Source organism: Quercus suber, unplaced genomic scaffold, assembly GCF_002906115.3.
Source record: "Quercus suber isolate HL8 unplaced genomic scaffold, Cork oak 2.0 scaffold_653, whole genome shotgun sequence".
NCBI classification, from domain to species: domain Eukaryota; kingdom Viridiplantae; phylum Streptophyta; class Magnoliopsida; order Fagales; family Fagaceae; genus Quercus; species Quercus suber.
The window spans coordinates 1-15,707 of record NW_027070094.1 but is presented as its reverse complement, the minus strand read 5'-3'; the positions used below and the strand labels follow the sequence as shown (position 1 = coordinate 15,707).

Here is a 15,707-nt window from a genome sequence, read left to right as displayed (position 1 = left end):
AACTTGGTTTACTAGTCCTTCTTGTTCACGGCAAAACAAGCAACGCGTGTGACTTGGTTTCCAATACCAAGTAAGCAAAGTAACGGACTTTGATTTCCAAAGTCAAGTCCTAAACCAAGTGGAACTTGGTTTACTAGTCCTTCTTGTTCACGGCAAAACAAGCAACGCGTGTGACTTGGTTTCCAATACCAAGTAAGCAAAGTAACGGACTTTGATTTCCAAAGTCAAGGCAAGTATATTACGACAGCGATGGACATCTTTTTTCAAAGAGTATGCATTTTCCCTTACAATCTAATGAGACAAGGCAGTAAAGGAGAAATTATAAAGTTCTCTAGTAGACCATGTCATTTGTTCATTATTTCACTAAAAAATTTCAATTTATTTAAAATTGATGAGTCAGTAACTAATTTCTCTGTTTAAAAAAATTTTCTAACTAACAATTTTAAACAAGTGTAAGTTTTTTAATAAAATGGTGGACTACATCACTTATTCACTATGTGAATCTTATAATTTCTTGCAGTAAGGTCACCTCTCCAGTTTCATTTGAAGATAAAATGCCATTAATTTTCCGTGTGGACCATGGAATTCTGATGCATGAGAAGTCAGTGCACGTGGTTACAGTTTCATTTGAAGATAAAATGCCATTAATTTTCCGTGTGGACCATGGAATTCTGATGCTATGAGAAGTCAGTGCACGTGGTTACAGTTTCATTTGAAGATAAAATGCCATTAATTTTCCGTGTGGACCATGGAATTCTGATGCATGAGAAGTCAGTGCACGCGGTTAAAATGTGGAAAACTTTTCACATTTTCGTTCAATCCCTTTACACTTTTTCTGTGGAGCAAAGCTTTGGTCTAATACTCCAGTACACTAAATTGGTCGTGTGTATGTGTATGTGTATATGTGGAATACAAGTCAGCCGTTGTAGTGTCAACGATCTATGCTGTTTTTGGTGTCCAACATATAGGTTTAAGTTAAAATTGTGAGTGATGAGCAAGGTAGTCTTAAACTAGAAACCAATGGGCACTATTTTCTTTATTCTTGTCCATCCTTATTTACTATTTTTATCCTCCAAAGTGTCCTTTGCACTAGATAGCATCAATACATCCCAATTTATCAGTGAAGCAAACACCTTAGTTTCCAAAAATGGAAACTTCGAACTGGGTTTCTTCAGTCCCAGTAGTTCCAACAATCGCTACCTGGGAATATGGTACAAGAATATCCCAGTGAAAACTATTGTTTGGGTTGCAAATCGACTCAAACCGATCAATGACTCTGGCTTGTTGATGATAAACAGTAGTACAGGCAGTGTTGTGGTTATGAGTCAGAATAAGAGTGTTGTTTGGTCAACAAGTCCACAAAGACAAGCCAAGAATCCAGTGTTAAAGCTCTTAGACTCTGGAAATCTTGTACTAACAGTAACAGATGAGAAAGATGAAAATTCAAGAATCTCTTTGTGGGAAAGTTTCGACTATCCGACTGATACATTTTTACCAGGAATGAAGTTGGGATGGGACTTAAAGAAAGGTGTTAACCGGTTTTTAACAGCATGGAAGAAACCAGATGATGCATCTCCTGGAGATTTTACTTGTGGTATGTTAGAAGTGGGAATTCATTCATACCCTGAAGTTTATACTTGGAAGGGTAACAAAAAGTTCTATCGTCTTGGTCCATGGAATGGCCTTAGGTTCAGTGGTGCACCAGATTTAAACCCCAATCCAGTTTTTGATTACAGCTTTGTCTCTAATGAGGATGAAGTGTACTACACGTACACCCTCAAAAATAAGTCCGTAATCTCAAGAGTAGTGGTGAACCAAACCACCCATACCTGGAATCGCTATACATGGATTGAAGCTGAGAAAATTTGGAAGGCTTATTCATCAAGACCTGGGGACTACTGTGACAGTTATGGACTTTGTGGAGCCAATGGAAATTGTGTCGTTACTGCATCACCGGTCTGCCAATGTCTAAAAGCATTCAAGCCTAAATCACCAGAATTGTGGAACTTAATGGAGTGGTCTCAAGGTTGTGTACGCAATAAACCATTGAGCTGCCATACAGATGGGTTTGTTAAATTTGTTGACTTGAAATTGCCAGATACTACATATTCTTGGGAGAACAAAAGTATGAGCCTTGATGAATGCAGGGTCAAATGCTTGAACAACTGCACCTGTATGGCTTATACAAACTCGGATATCAGAAGAGGAGGTAGTGGCTGCGCCATCTGGTCTGGTGATTTAATGGATATTAGACAATTTCCGGCAGGTGGGCAAGATTTATATATCAGAATGTCAGCTTCAGAGCTACAAGGTGTGGGTTTTTTTTTTTTTTTGGATTTAAATTACTGTTTCCAGTATGCTTTGCATTCTGTTTCTTATTTGCTTGTTTTGTTAGAATTATGACTTAATGATTAAATTTTATTATTTTGTAGTAGCTTAAACTTTTGGGACAATCAGTAATTTATCATAATATTAGAGTAAATGAAATTGAGTCTGAACCTTATCTCCACTCTATTTTATATTTAAAAGTTAAAATTCTCAAGTGTTGGACCCATATGTGACGGGAAGCGTTCGAATAATGGTTAAATAATTAAGCTTAAGCTTTGTAATTCACCATTTTGTAATAGCTTAATTTTTTTAAATTTATTATGTTTAATGCTTCCCTTGCTTTTTCATATCTTTTAGCTGTATTCTAACTATATTTCTGTTGCTTCATTAAATTCAATTATGAAGAGGAAAAACATGGTCCCAAGATCAAGATTGCAGTGATAGTTGTTGCTGCCGTTGCTGTAGTTTCTGGAACACTCTTAGTTGGCTTTTATATTTGCAGAATCGGGACAAAATTAAAAGGTAAAATAACTTTACTTTGACACTGAGTTATCATTGCTTACACCTATAAGGCCTTCATCCACTCATTGCGTTCTCCTTAATTACTTAGCCAAAGGAAAAAAAAAAATTATTGGGTTCCAACTTCCAAGTGGACATTCTTGAATAAATAGGCCAAGGTGCTCATATTAGTATATATTTGTTGGAATGGTTAAATTAGCAAGATGCTATTACAAACCCATCGGTAGAACTTCTGGTAGTAGAACTTCTCGCGATTACTCGATGAGCTACAATCAATTACTCTAGTGATGGTTGACTCTTATATCAAATGTTACAAATCCATGGGAAGAACTCACCCTTGAAAACCGGCTTGCAAGGGAAGGATGCCCAAGAGCTTATAAATTAAACTTATATTTAATCCATGTGGGACACTAGGATTATAACATATCACCATGCTTTGCAGCCGACGTCCATGACGGCTCACTTTAGCGACACTGATCCGATGGTAGCCCTTTCTCTTTTGGTGGCTCTACTAACCTATCAATTATTTTAATCTAGCCTCTAGGTCGCCCTTTCTGAGATCCGACCATAAAGCCGCAACTCATTTGATCTCACACTCAATGAGCTACCAAGAGAGTTGTAGCTAGATTCGAGGTTAGTTGGGCCACCAAAGAAGAAAAGAGAAATAAAGAAGATTTAGAGAATTAGAGAGATAGTGAGAAATTGAAATGAGTTCATTCTTATTGCTTAACTCAATACAATAGTAATGCCCCTTTTTATACATTCCTTAATCAATCCTACTCTAACTGATAACTGTCATAACCATCTACAGCTGGTAGCTAGCTGCACTAACCACCAAAAACATATTTCTAGCTTGCATCAGTTGTACAATACAATCTACTAGCTTACATCAGCAATACACTCTACAATCTTGACAATACCTTCCCCATTAAAGCACCTTGCTCACAAGGTGAGGGAATTGTTTCCAAAGCAAATGTAGATTTTCCCACGTAACATCATCCTAACTTTCTCCTTGCCATTGGACAAAAACTTGAGTGATGTTCGTACTTTTTAGCTGCTGAGTTTTGTCCTGCAAAATAGCTATAGGTTCTAGATTAAGAATGCCATCTAAATCCATAGGTGGTAAGGATGGAATTGGTACAACATGTTGGCCCAATCTAAGCTTGAGACAAGAGACATGGAAGATGGGATGAAGTCTTGAGTCTGGAGGCAAGTCTAATTTGTAAGACACTTGACCAATCTTCTATAAAATCTGGAATGGCCTATAGTATCTAGGAGATAATTTTCCCAAATGCCTTTGTTTCATCGATCTTTAATCTTTAAGGTTGTAACCTAAGATAGACCCAATCCCCCACTGCAAACTCCCTTTCAGTTCTATGCTTATCAGTAAACAATTTCATTCTCTCTTGAGTTGCCAACAAATTGTGCTTTAACAGAGCAGTGAGTTGCTGTCGAGACTCACTGTCGAGATTTCAAATGAACATCCACACTGTCAACCTTAGTTATACCAGGTATGTAATCGAACAATCTGGGGAGAGGGTAGCCATAAAGAGCCTCAAATGGGGTCATCTTAATAGAAACGTGGAAATTAGTATTGAACCAAAACTCTGCCAAGGGCAACCATTCCACCCAAATAGTAGGTCTGTCAGCTGCAAAGGCTCGTAACTCAAGACTCTTGTCAACTACTTCAGTTTGGCCATCAATTGGTGGATGATAAGCTGATGACATAGCAAGCTGAACTCCTTGTAACTTCATCAGTTCTTGCCAAAAATGAGAGGTAAACACAGGATCCCTATTACTCACTATTGAAGAAGGCAGGCCATGTAACTTGAACACATTTTGCAAGAAAAGAATAGCAACTTTGGAAGTAGTATAAGGATGAGCCAAGGGCATGAAGTGGACAAATTTATTACGCCTATCCACCACAACAAAAATTACATCTTTCATCTGTGACTTAGGAAGCCCTATTACTGTTGTATTGAGTTAGTAAAAATGAACTCATTTCAGTTTCTCTCTCTCTCTAAATCTCTAAAATTCTTCTTTAGAGGCCCAGCTGACCTCGAATCCAGCTACACCTCTCTTTGATCTTAACAGATGCATATTAGGCCTGGTCTTCATTGGTACAAGTTGAATTTTAAAGCTTTTCAAGTTTGATTAGCATAGTTTTTTTTTTTTGGTTAATAGTACTTTGATTTCCTTTAAATCACTATATAAGCATAACTCTGCTCATATCGCTATGTATTAGATTTTGTTTCATTTTAATTTCAATGTTCAAGTTGGATAGTATCTATTTGGCAGAAAGTATCTGCATTTATAAGTCATTATCACTGCTGCTATGATAGAAATTTAGTAATCCGAGATTTTGGTGATTATTGCAGCTCAACTAAACCCAGTCATTCTTAATATATTACTTCATGTTTCCTTCATAACTCAGTTCTTTCCTTTTGTTTTTGTTTTCTAAATTTCTTTTCTATTTCAGTTAAAAAGGAGTCAAATGGAATTATCAGTCATCAAAACAATGAAGGTCAAAAGGAAGACCTTGAGCTCCCTTTCTTAGACCTATCCACAATAGTTGGTGCCACTGACAACTTTGCACCCAACAACAAGCTTGGTGAAGGTGGTTTTGGACCTGTTTACAAGGTAAACTTGTGATATGCTTGTACAAAAACAATGATAGATGATGAGACCATCTTTTATTATGCTTCTGTTTCAGATTTTAGCAATCTTTTTGCATATGAGAATTTCAGGGTATATTAGAAGATGGACAAGAAATAGCTATCAAGAGGCTTTCAAGGAGTTCTGGACAAGGATTGAATGAGTTCAAGAATGAAGTGAGATTGATAGCCAAGCTTCAGCACCGGAATCTTGTAAAGCTTGTAGCCTGTTGCATTCAAGGAGAAGAGAAAATTTTGGTTTATGAATACATGCCCAATAAAAGTCTAGACTCCTTCATTTTTGGTTTGAGTCCACAAACCTAATACATTTGGTTGAGCTAGTTTAACTACGTTATCAATATTTCATAAAATATAGAAAATTTCCAATTTTGGCTGAAATTTAGGGTTATATAATTAACTTGATTTTGAAACTTACTAGATCAAACAAAACGTACATGGTTAGATTGGTCCATGCGCTTCAATATTATATGTGGAATTGCTCGGGGGCTTCAATATCTTCATCAAGATTCGAGATTGAGAATCATACATAGAGATCTCAAAGCAAGTAATGTTTTACTTGATATTGAGATGAATCCTAAAATTTCAGACTTTGGAGCAGCTAGAACTTTTGGAGGAGATCAGTTAGAAGGAAACACAAATAGAGTAATGGGAACTTGGTAAGTATATCTTGACATGCTTCTAATGTAAATCTACTTTCTTTCCTAATTAGTCTTTCTCACGTAACACTAGTGATATCCTGTAGTGGTTATATGGCACCGGAATACGCTTTTGATGGGATATTTTCGACAAAATCTGATGTCTTTAGCTTTGGGATTTTGTTGCTTGAGATCATATGCGGGAAGAAAAGTGGAGGGCTTTTTCATCCAAACCACAACCTTAACCTTATTGGATATGTAAGTTTCAAATACTTGATTTCTTATCTAGATATGTTGGACAAATGAATGATAAATCATGCTTTTATATTCTAAGTCTATAGACACCCAATTTTCTTAACAAGTTGTTTGACTATTTCAGTAACAATGAAAAAGTCGATGAATAATTGGTGCCCCTAACAGAATTGTTTTAAATTTTTAGGCTTGGAGACTGTGGAATGAGGGAAGGCCATTAGAATTGATTGATGAATGCTTCAGACAATCGTCCACATTGTCAGAGGTTCTACGTTGCATCCACATTAGCCTCTTATGCTTGCAACAGTGTCCTGAGGATAGGCCAAGCATGTCATTTGTGATTGTGATGTTGGGCAGTGAGGGTGCATTGCCTCAGCCCAAACAACCTGGTTTTTTCTTGGAAAAAGATTCAAATGAAGCACATTGTTTCTCAAGTACGCAGGAATTATTTTCGACCAATGAAATAACAATTACATTATTGGAGGCTCGGTAAGAACTTTGTACTAACGAAACTCATAGAGAATTGTCGATACAGAATCATGTTCATGATTATAATCTTTAAACTTTTCCTACATTCAAGGAAGCTATGTCAATTCTATTGGTACCTGAGGACCTTTAATTTTTAGCACTTACGAAGAGAACACTGAGGAAAAAGAGAGAAAATTCAGAGAGATAGGTGGCTGAGATTTGATTTGAGAAAGAGAGCTTAACCAGCTTGATCCAAATTCTAATTCTCTTGCTGTCTTACACAGTGAGAGGCTGGGATGAGATAATGACAACAAAAACAAGTGGGAAATTTTTAGGAAAGGAGGAAGATAGTAGTTTGGTTTTATGGGCTTTTTTTCTAGGCCCAGTACCGAAATGGTTGCAATTTCTTGGGCCAGCATTTTGGGCTACATATTCTAAAGACTAATTTGGATTAGATAATTTTAATCTTCTCAATCTAAGAAATCTAATTCTAAAAGGTAGATAAATTCTAATTGGTTCAATTGGTAAATTTTTTTGTCATCGAATAAAAGACCGGTGTTCAAATTTACTCTCTCCATCCCAAATTGTAAGTTCTCCATTCTATTTTGGGGTGTCCAGTAATGAAGTCCTCTTTCCTATCTTACATTTTACTTTATTTAAAAAGACAAAGTCGTTCTTTCTATATAATTTAAATTAATGAGGACGATTTTGATAATTTGTACATTTTTAACTGATAGACATACATTAATGTTTTCTTAAAAAATTGAATTTTCTAAACATGACCAACATTCGGGTACAGAGGGAGTATTAAATTTATCAATGCTTAAACAATTATGAAATTATAGTATTATATTAAGAAATACATTATTTCTTACTTTCTCTTACTTTCTCTCTCTTAGTGTGTGTGTGTCTATATATATATATATATATAATTTATTTATTTATTTATCTAAGATAAAATTTTACTCTAACTTAATCTCTAAAAAAAAGTGCATATATGTTTGTGAAATTCCCTCATAGAGACTTAAACCTTCACCATTACCCTCCCTCACTCCACAAGAATTTATACTTTGGAGTTATCTATCAAGTCAAGGTGTACAGTGGTAAAAAATGGCAATTATTTTCTCTCTAGTATATTGGTCCTCAAATAGCGGATCTTTTGTTTGTGTTCCACGCACCAAAAGGTCATAGGTGAGGAAAGGCATAGTTGAGGCCAATAAGTAGTTCATTATTCAAAAATTAGATGTTAAAAATGCTAATATAAAAATTTCAATTGGAATAATTCAATAATCAAATAAGTGTAATCCAATTTAATAATAGGTTAATTCTTTTTGAGGGAAAATAATAGGTTAAGTTGGTTCCACAAAATGGAGAAGAAAGAAGATTGGCTCGAAATCATGAGTAGCCTAGTCTAACATTTTGTAAGTAGAGCTTAGTTTAAATAACTTTTTATTTACATTCACATTTTTTTCTTCTTCCTCATATTTCTTCTCTCCACCTCCCCACCCCCCCCCCCCCCCCAAACACAAACACACACACAAAAAATGGTAGATGGTGTGTTGTGCGTTCAGATGTAGGGTATGGAAGAATTATGTTTTAGGAATTACATCACATGTCAAATAATACATATTTTTCAGATTCCTAAACTTAAAAGAAATTGTATTTTTATAAATTGACAATTTTAACCATTTTTAAGATAAAATATAAATTAAAACAAATCATCAATATCTTTTCTCTTCTTTATCTTTTCCCGCAAAATAAAATAAATAGGATAGACAATCTTATTGATATATTCTTAACAAAGTCTATTTAGGTTTAACGTTGGAAAAAAAAAAGTTTGAAGGAGAACCTCCATTATTGCCAGGTATTCACTTTCCTGTTTGTGTGTGCTTGCTTAACAAATTATTAATAGTTTATATTGTTGTTTTTCATTATTTATTTAGAGGAAGATTTTTTAAAAGGACTTGGTAGTTTACATTCAAATCAAAGGATAGAATGGAAAAAATAAATAATTCATTTAAGATTTCTGCGAATAAACCAAACATTATTATCTCACATTCCTAGGAATCTTAAGAAATTCTCAATGAAACCAAACATAGGAAAGTTATATTCCTAGGTATCCAAATTGTAAGGAATCACATTTTTAGGAATCTAGATGTCAGGGTAACGTGAATTCTCTTGTACCAAACGCCACATAAAATAAATGTTGTATTCAATGAAAAGAAATTAAAGAAATCAAAGAATTAAATTTGAAACATATATAACATTTTAAAAATATGATGGCAACATTTGGAGAAACTTTTCTTTTCTTTTAACAGGTGGGTTGGTTGATTAAATTTTCAAAATTTGTTAACTTCGATTATTGAAAATATTAAAAGAATGTTTGACTTTTTAGAGACATAAAATCCAAGATTCCAAATAAGATGAGTGTTCAGAAAGAAATTTCAAATAGCAATTAAACACTTAGAGGCTGTTTGGATTGACAATTTTCATGACTCAATTCTCAGTTTTATAACTCAATTTTCAAAAATGGTGGGACCCATAGTAAAATACTCGTTTGCCTGCACCAATACTCTATTTCCATAACTTTATTCCAATACTCAATTCTCTACTTTTTGTGTTATGAGTTGTGAAACTGAAAACAACTTTTGGCTGTTTTTAGTTTTCAATGGCAAACTTGTAGATACTATTACAAATCCGGTCCCACAGTCAGATTTTTGCTCCCTCTTTATCTCTTTTTTTTTTTTTTTTTTTCTTCTTTTGTTTGTCTTTCACGGGTTTGGACTGTCTGCTCTTCCTCTTCTTCTTCTTCTTCTTTTTTCTTCTTTCTTTTCTTTTCTTCACTTTCTGGGTCTAGTTCTTTTTTTTTCTTCTTTTTCTTTCTGCGGTCTGTTCTTTTTTTTTTTTCTTCTCTTGTTGGCTGTTCGGTTCCTTCATTTCTTTCTTTCTTTCTTTCTTATTCTTCTTTCACTGGTTCGGTTTGTTCTTTTTTTTTTTTGGTTCGGTCTGTTCTGGGTTTTTTTTCTTTCTTTCACTGGTTCGGCTTTTTTTTTTGGTTCGGTCTGTTTTGGGATTTTTTTTTTCACTGGCTTCAGTGAGTATGGGTACTGAAAAAAAAAAAAAAAAAAAAAAAAAAAAAAAAAAAAAAAAACCGCTTCGGGTGACAGGCCATGGGACCCACAAATAATGTGAAAAATATTGAGTGATGAAAAATGAGTGATGGTGCCAAACGGGTGTGAAAATTAAGTAATGAGTGATGAGTGATGAGTTATGAGTTATGAGTGATGAGTGATGAGTGATGGAAATCGAGTGACGGAAATTGAGTGATGAAAAAATTCATCCAAACAACCTCTTATACGTGGCTTGGTAGTAAGAGTTCTCATGTCATTTTATATAATGCTTGGTAGAAATTAAGTGGTTCGAATAATAGTGTTTTAACGAATCTTTTGTGCCCATGATGATAAATTTATCAAGACCCTAGTGGTATATTTGGTATTATCCATTGTCATCACGATAGTAGGCAAAGACTTGTAAGCACATCAAGTACAAGAAGAGACTCTAATCTATATAAAAATTCTTGTGTGAAGTACACTAAGGTCAACCTTTTTTTTGATGGAAACACTACGGTCAACTACTAGTCTCACTGAAGAGAGAGTTATGGGAATTAGCCGTCGGTTCATTCACGAAACATGATTCTGATAACTATTTTTGTTGGGATAAATCCAACCAGTTGGTTTTATTCAAGTTTACTCGGTCTTACATATAAACCTACTGGCTACTGACATGTAAACTTCGTTTTTTCCATGCCAACTTGATAAAAAAGGAAAAAAAAAAAAAAAAAAATCTTTCTACCCTGAAATGTAATGTTAAAACTTAAAACTTGAAAGAGGACGTATCACCCTTCCATCATTAAAGTTACAATTTTCTTTTCTTTTCTTTACGAGACTCTTTTCATTGGTTTGGGGAAAAAAGTCAATTACTAATCAAATACATATATTAATCCAGAACTACCATTCAAATATAAGAATGCATCGCTCTTATATGTTGTGTCGGGCAAAGAGAACCGAGGGAATAAGCCTTGTAAACTCACTTGCATGGTTAGTTGATACACCAGTTGAAAATCAATGAAAGCCTTTCCAGTTCTCTTTGTATACACTTTCTTACTCCCCTTCTTAATAACCTCCAGTACACCAGACGCTATCACTCCAAATCAATCCATCATAGATGGTGAAACTCTAGTTTCAGCTGGTGGAAACTTTGAATTAGATTCTTCAGCCCTGGTAGGTTGAAAAGCCGATATGTGGAATATGGTACGTGGTATCTAAGGGGACAGTTGTCTGGGTAGCCTGAGAAACTCCTCTGGAAAATCACTCTGGAGTTTAAAGGTTATTTTTTTTCTCAAAAAAAAAAGAAAAAAAAAAGAGTTTTAAAGGTTACTGATTAAGGAATTCTTGTCCTTGACAGCACAGCAAATACTACTGTTTGGTCATCCAATAATACACCAAGAACTGCAGGGAATAAGAAAAATAGTCCAACTGCAAAGCTCTTGGATTCAGGAAATCTTGTTGTGAAAGATGAAAATATTAGTGACCAAGAGAAGTTTTTGTGGCAGAGTTTTGATTATCCTTGCGACACATTTCTACCGGAAATGAAGATTGGCTGGGACTTAGGTTTGGATAGGTATATAACATCTTGGAAGGGCATGAATAATCCTGCCCAAGGTGAATTTTCAGGAGGGGTAGATCGTTGAGGGCTCGCGCAAATAGTAGTTGCCATGAAAGGAAACACAATAAAGACCAGAGGAAGGTCTTGGAATGGCCTTTATTCTACGGAGTGGCCATGGTTAAATTTTTGGAACAATTGACAATTTATCATGATATATAGTGTCTCTGCTCTACCTCTTATTAAAAAGATAAATTCTCATGTGTTAGGATCCGATTATTAAGACTAATCTATGCCCACACTTGGGAGGTTTTTATTTTATTTTATTTATTTTTTATATTCAATAATTATTTGAACTCCAATTATTATTTATTTTTTAATTCAATAATTACAACAATAGAAGAGAGAAGAGATTTGAACTCTAGTTCTCCTTATAAGGAGTTTTAAATAATTATTTTTTGAGGAATTTATAATAATGATTATATAATTAGATTCTCTATTTCTTGATAATGAGTTAGGTTCTTGCGACAATTAGCAATTTATCATGAGAAAAATATGTATTATGAGTATAAACTTCTAACTTCGAAGCAATTTGTCTTCTCAAGTATGTGTTAACCCATTAGGCATTGGGCAAGGCTTTAGATGGATGGATCACACAAAAAGTTGGGAGATTTTTGGCTGCTTGCTTTGGTTTGCTAATTTGGTTGATTTAGTAGTACTCCAATGGGTGGGCAAGACTCTATATTCGTTGGCTGCTTTAGTACTAGGTATCCTCCTTACTACTAATATATTGTTGTGATTGAAATAAATTATTTCATCTATATCACCAAAAGCCTTATAGCTCAACTGACACCTCCCAATGTTTCCAACATAGACATTTAGGGTAAAATATCTATTCCCCTATTACAACTATTGAATTATAAAAAAAAAAAAAAAAAAAAAAAACCTTTCACCTTTGTCCACTACAAACAACATTTATTATGGTACAATCATAATAAAATCACATATTATATTATCATTTAATATGTTAAAAAAAATGTCTTATAATTGTGCCAAGTGAATGTCCTTTATGTGATTCTCAATAAAAAAAAAAAAAAAAAAAATTCCTTTACGTTTCCAATCTTAACATTTTCTTCTTTCCTCATGTGCCAGACTATATTAATATTTTCTTCTTTCTTCATGTGGCACATACTATAGTGGGTATTAAAATTATTTACATTATCTGCTCTATTGATGTCATCAAAAGTTTCATAAAATGTCAAACAAGTTTTACCATGCATCTTAGAAGCTTAACATTAACAGGAGAAAAATTCATATGGCACATCATAAAAAATATATAAAAGAAAATAGAGGAAAATTATTATGGCATATTATATAGTAAAAAAATATGATTGTTGACTCTACTTTTGATCTTTCAGATCATGTTGAGAAGAACAGGCACTTTGGCCATAAAAATCAAGTAATAATCATAGTATGCAGTGCAATAATATTCATGGTAATGCTAGTACTGGGGCTGGTCTCATGTGTACGGAGGATGAAACTAAGAAAGGAAGGTAATTTATAAGACATGGATTTTGATAATTTCTTATGTATAATAATAGATTTTTAGCTAAGTAATTTGAATTTGAAGTCTTTAAATTGAGAAGAAACATTAGATATGGTGGTCAACAATTTTCTTTTAACAATAGAATTGTAGAAGTTAATTGTGCTCAATGACTCCCTCACAATTTCAGGAATGAATATAAGATGCCAAAATGATTTTAACAATGAAGACAAGAAGGAAGATATGGAGTCACCGATATTTGATTTGACAATCATATCTAATGCCACTGATAACTTTGCAAGTAGCAACAAGTTAGGAGAAGGTCGCTTTGGATCTGTATACAAGGTAAATAACAACTAAGCAGTTGAACTATTCTCTTTTCCAAACTTAACTAAACCTTCTCTTTTTAGGGTATATTGCTTGGGGGGCAAGAAATAGCTGTAAAGAGACTTTCAAAGAATTATGGACAAGGATTGAACGAGTTCAAAAACGAAGTTATAATAATTTCCAAACTTCAACACTGCAATCTTGTGAAGCTGCTCGATTGTCACATTTAAAAAAATGAAAAATTGTTGATCTATGAATACATGCACAACAAAAGCTTGGGACTCATTTATTTTTGGTTTGAACTTTGATCTTCATTGAATCAAGCACATTCATGTTTAGCCATTTCATCTTTTATTGAATAATTATGTTGTTGAGATTTTAGCTGAGTATGTACTAACAACAATATGAAAATTGATAGACCAAACAAAGAGTAAACTACTTGATTGGTGTATGCGCCACAACATTATTGGTGGCATTGTTAGAGGGCTTCTTTACCTTCATGAAGACTTTAGATTGAGAATTATCCATAGAGATCTCAAAGCTAGCAATATCCTACTAGATAATAATATGAACCCAAAAATTTCTAACTTTGGCCTAGCTAAAGCATTTGGGGGAGATCAAACAGAGGCTAATACGAATAGGATTGTTGGAACATAGTGAGTATTCTTAAACTTCTTTTATAGTTTATGCTTGGGGAATTTTTTACTTCTTTTATTTTTACAGTGGTTATAGGCCTCCGGAGTATGCCGAGTGTGGACATTTCTCAGTGAAAACTGATGTTTTTAGCTTTGGAGTCTTAGTACTAGAGATCATGAGTGGGAAGAAGAACAAGGAATTTTGTAACTCTGGCCAGTGCCTTAATCTTCTAGGATATGTAAGTATTAACATTGACATTCCACTATTTCAGTGGTATTAGGATCTCTCCATTGGGTTGCAATGATGGAAATGGGTTCCTTAAAGGTGTATCTAGTGTTATTAAAACTTTTAAATGATACACACTTGTACAAAAAATGCTATCTGCGAAATGAACTCTCCATTTCAAGTGAGTATTAACATGTGAAATCATTCAGTCATACATTGCTGATGTAATTCTAGTGTATATCTGATTTTTGTTTTAGGCATGGAGACTATGGATTGAAGATAAGCCAATGGAACTAATAGATGAATTCTTAATCTCACATGACTCATGCACATTATCTGAAGAGTTACGATGCATTCATGTGGGCTTACTATGTGTACAACAAAGACCAGAAGATAGGCCAAACATTTCATCCGTGGTTCTAATGTTAAGCAGTGGGAATTCATTGCCTAATCCAGGAGAGCCAGGTTTTTATACAGAAAAGACTCCACTTGCAGAAGATTATTCATCAAGAAAGCTTGAAGCATCTTCAACAAATGAAATCACCTTTACATTGTTAGAAGCAAGGTAGGATACAGTCACCTGAGACTTGACAGCAAAAAGGAGTGACCAAAGAAGAAAGATGCAAGATGCTGTTGTTCACGACAAAATGTATGGTCTAATAAAAAAGAGTTAATAGCTTTCATTCAAAGGGATGAAGCTTTTACAAAGAAACTTGTTAATTTGTTTGCTTGCTGGTGAGGGAAGTCTGATCAGTCTAAGAAGGAATACGGGACTTTTGAAGGAATTAAGCTTCTATTGACTTCACTTAAATCTCTGTTCCTTTTTTTTTTTTATAAGTCTTAAATCTCTGTTCCTGTCAACTTTGTATGATTGTATGTTTGCTAGTTAGTCTTCATTCATCTTTTGTAGAATTTGTTGATGTTTTAAAACTTTGAGATTGTATTTTTTAGTAGTCTAGTATGCTTCTTGTCTATCATAGACTATTGCAGAAATTGGAATTCCATCTTTTGGTTATTAATATCATACACACACAAATGAAAATTGAATATAGAAATGAGGTGAAAAGAATAGCATGACTTTGAAATAAAGCGAGCATCAAGGAAACATGCAATCTTCAAAGCCTCAAAAAAAAAAAGGCAAAAATAAATTCAATAAATTTTGTTAGATGCATCATAGCAAGACTGTTGATCATGGGGATGGTTGTTGAGATTGATAGCAAGGGAATCAAAGATTTTTTATTACTAAACTCAAAGAAAAAGTGCAAGTGACAAGCAAAGAACTCACCTTTCCTGGACTTGCTTATGATGGATGCGGCAAGAACAGCATATATCACAAATGAATGTGACTAAGAAGCAATATCAAACACAACACAAAGAAACAAACAAAATCCTATTCAGATATATACTACAAATATAGGAAGAGCAAAAAAAAAAAAA

The 15,707-nt window shown here is 34.1% G+C and overlaps 2 protein-coding genes across 2 annotated transcripts; both read left to right on the top strand.

The window, feature by feature from the left end:
• The first annotated feature begins 831 nt into the window (after positions 1–831).
• LOC112015728 (G-type lectin S-receptor-like serine/threonine-protein kinase At4g27290) lies at positions 832–7,013 on the top strand. The gene is made up of 7 exons (XM_024048160.2): positions 832–2,311; positions 2,734–2,850; positions 5,327–5,487; positions 5,595–5,805; positions 5,941–6,178; positions 6,265–6,415; positions 6,597–7,013. The coding sequence occupies exons 1-7, from the start codon at positions 1,021–1,023 to the stop codon at positions 6,900–6,902; spliced, it is 2,475 nt and encodes an 824-aa protein (XP_023903928.1). The 5' UTR covers positions 832–1,020; the 3' UTR covers positions 6,903–7,013.
• Positions 7,014–8,702: 1,689 nt separating this feature from the next.
• On the top strand, positions 8,703–15,242 carry LOC112015732 (G-type lectin S-receptor-like serine/threonine-protein kinase At4g27290). Its single transcript, XM_065765789.1, has 4 exons — positions 8,703–8,741; positions 12,958–13,092; positions 13,273–13,427; positions 14,528–15,242. Exons 2-4 carry the CDS (start codon positions 13,032–13,034, stop codon positions 14,837–14,839), a joined length of 528 nt encoding a protein of 175 aa, XP_065621861.1. The 5' UTR covers positions 8,703–8,741; positions 12,958–13,031; the 3' UTR covers positions 14,840–15,242.
• The last annotated feature ends 465 nt before the right edge of the window (positions 15,243–15,707 follow it).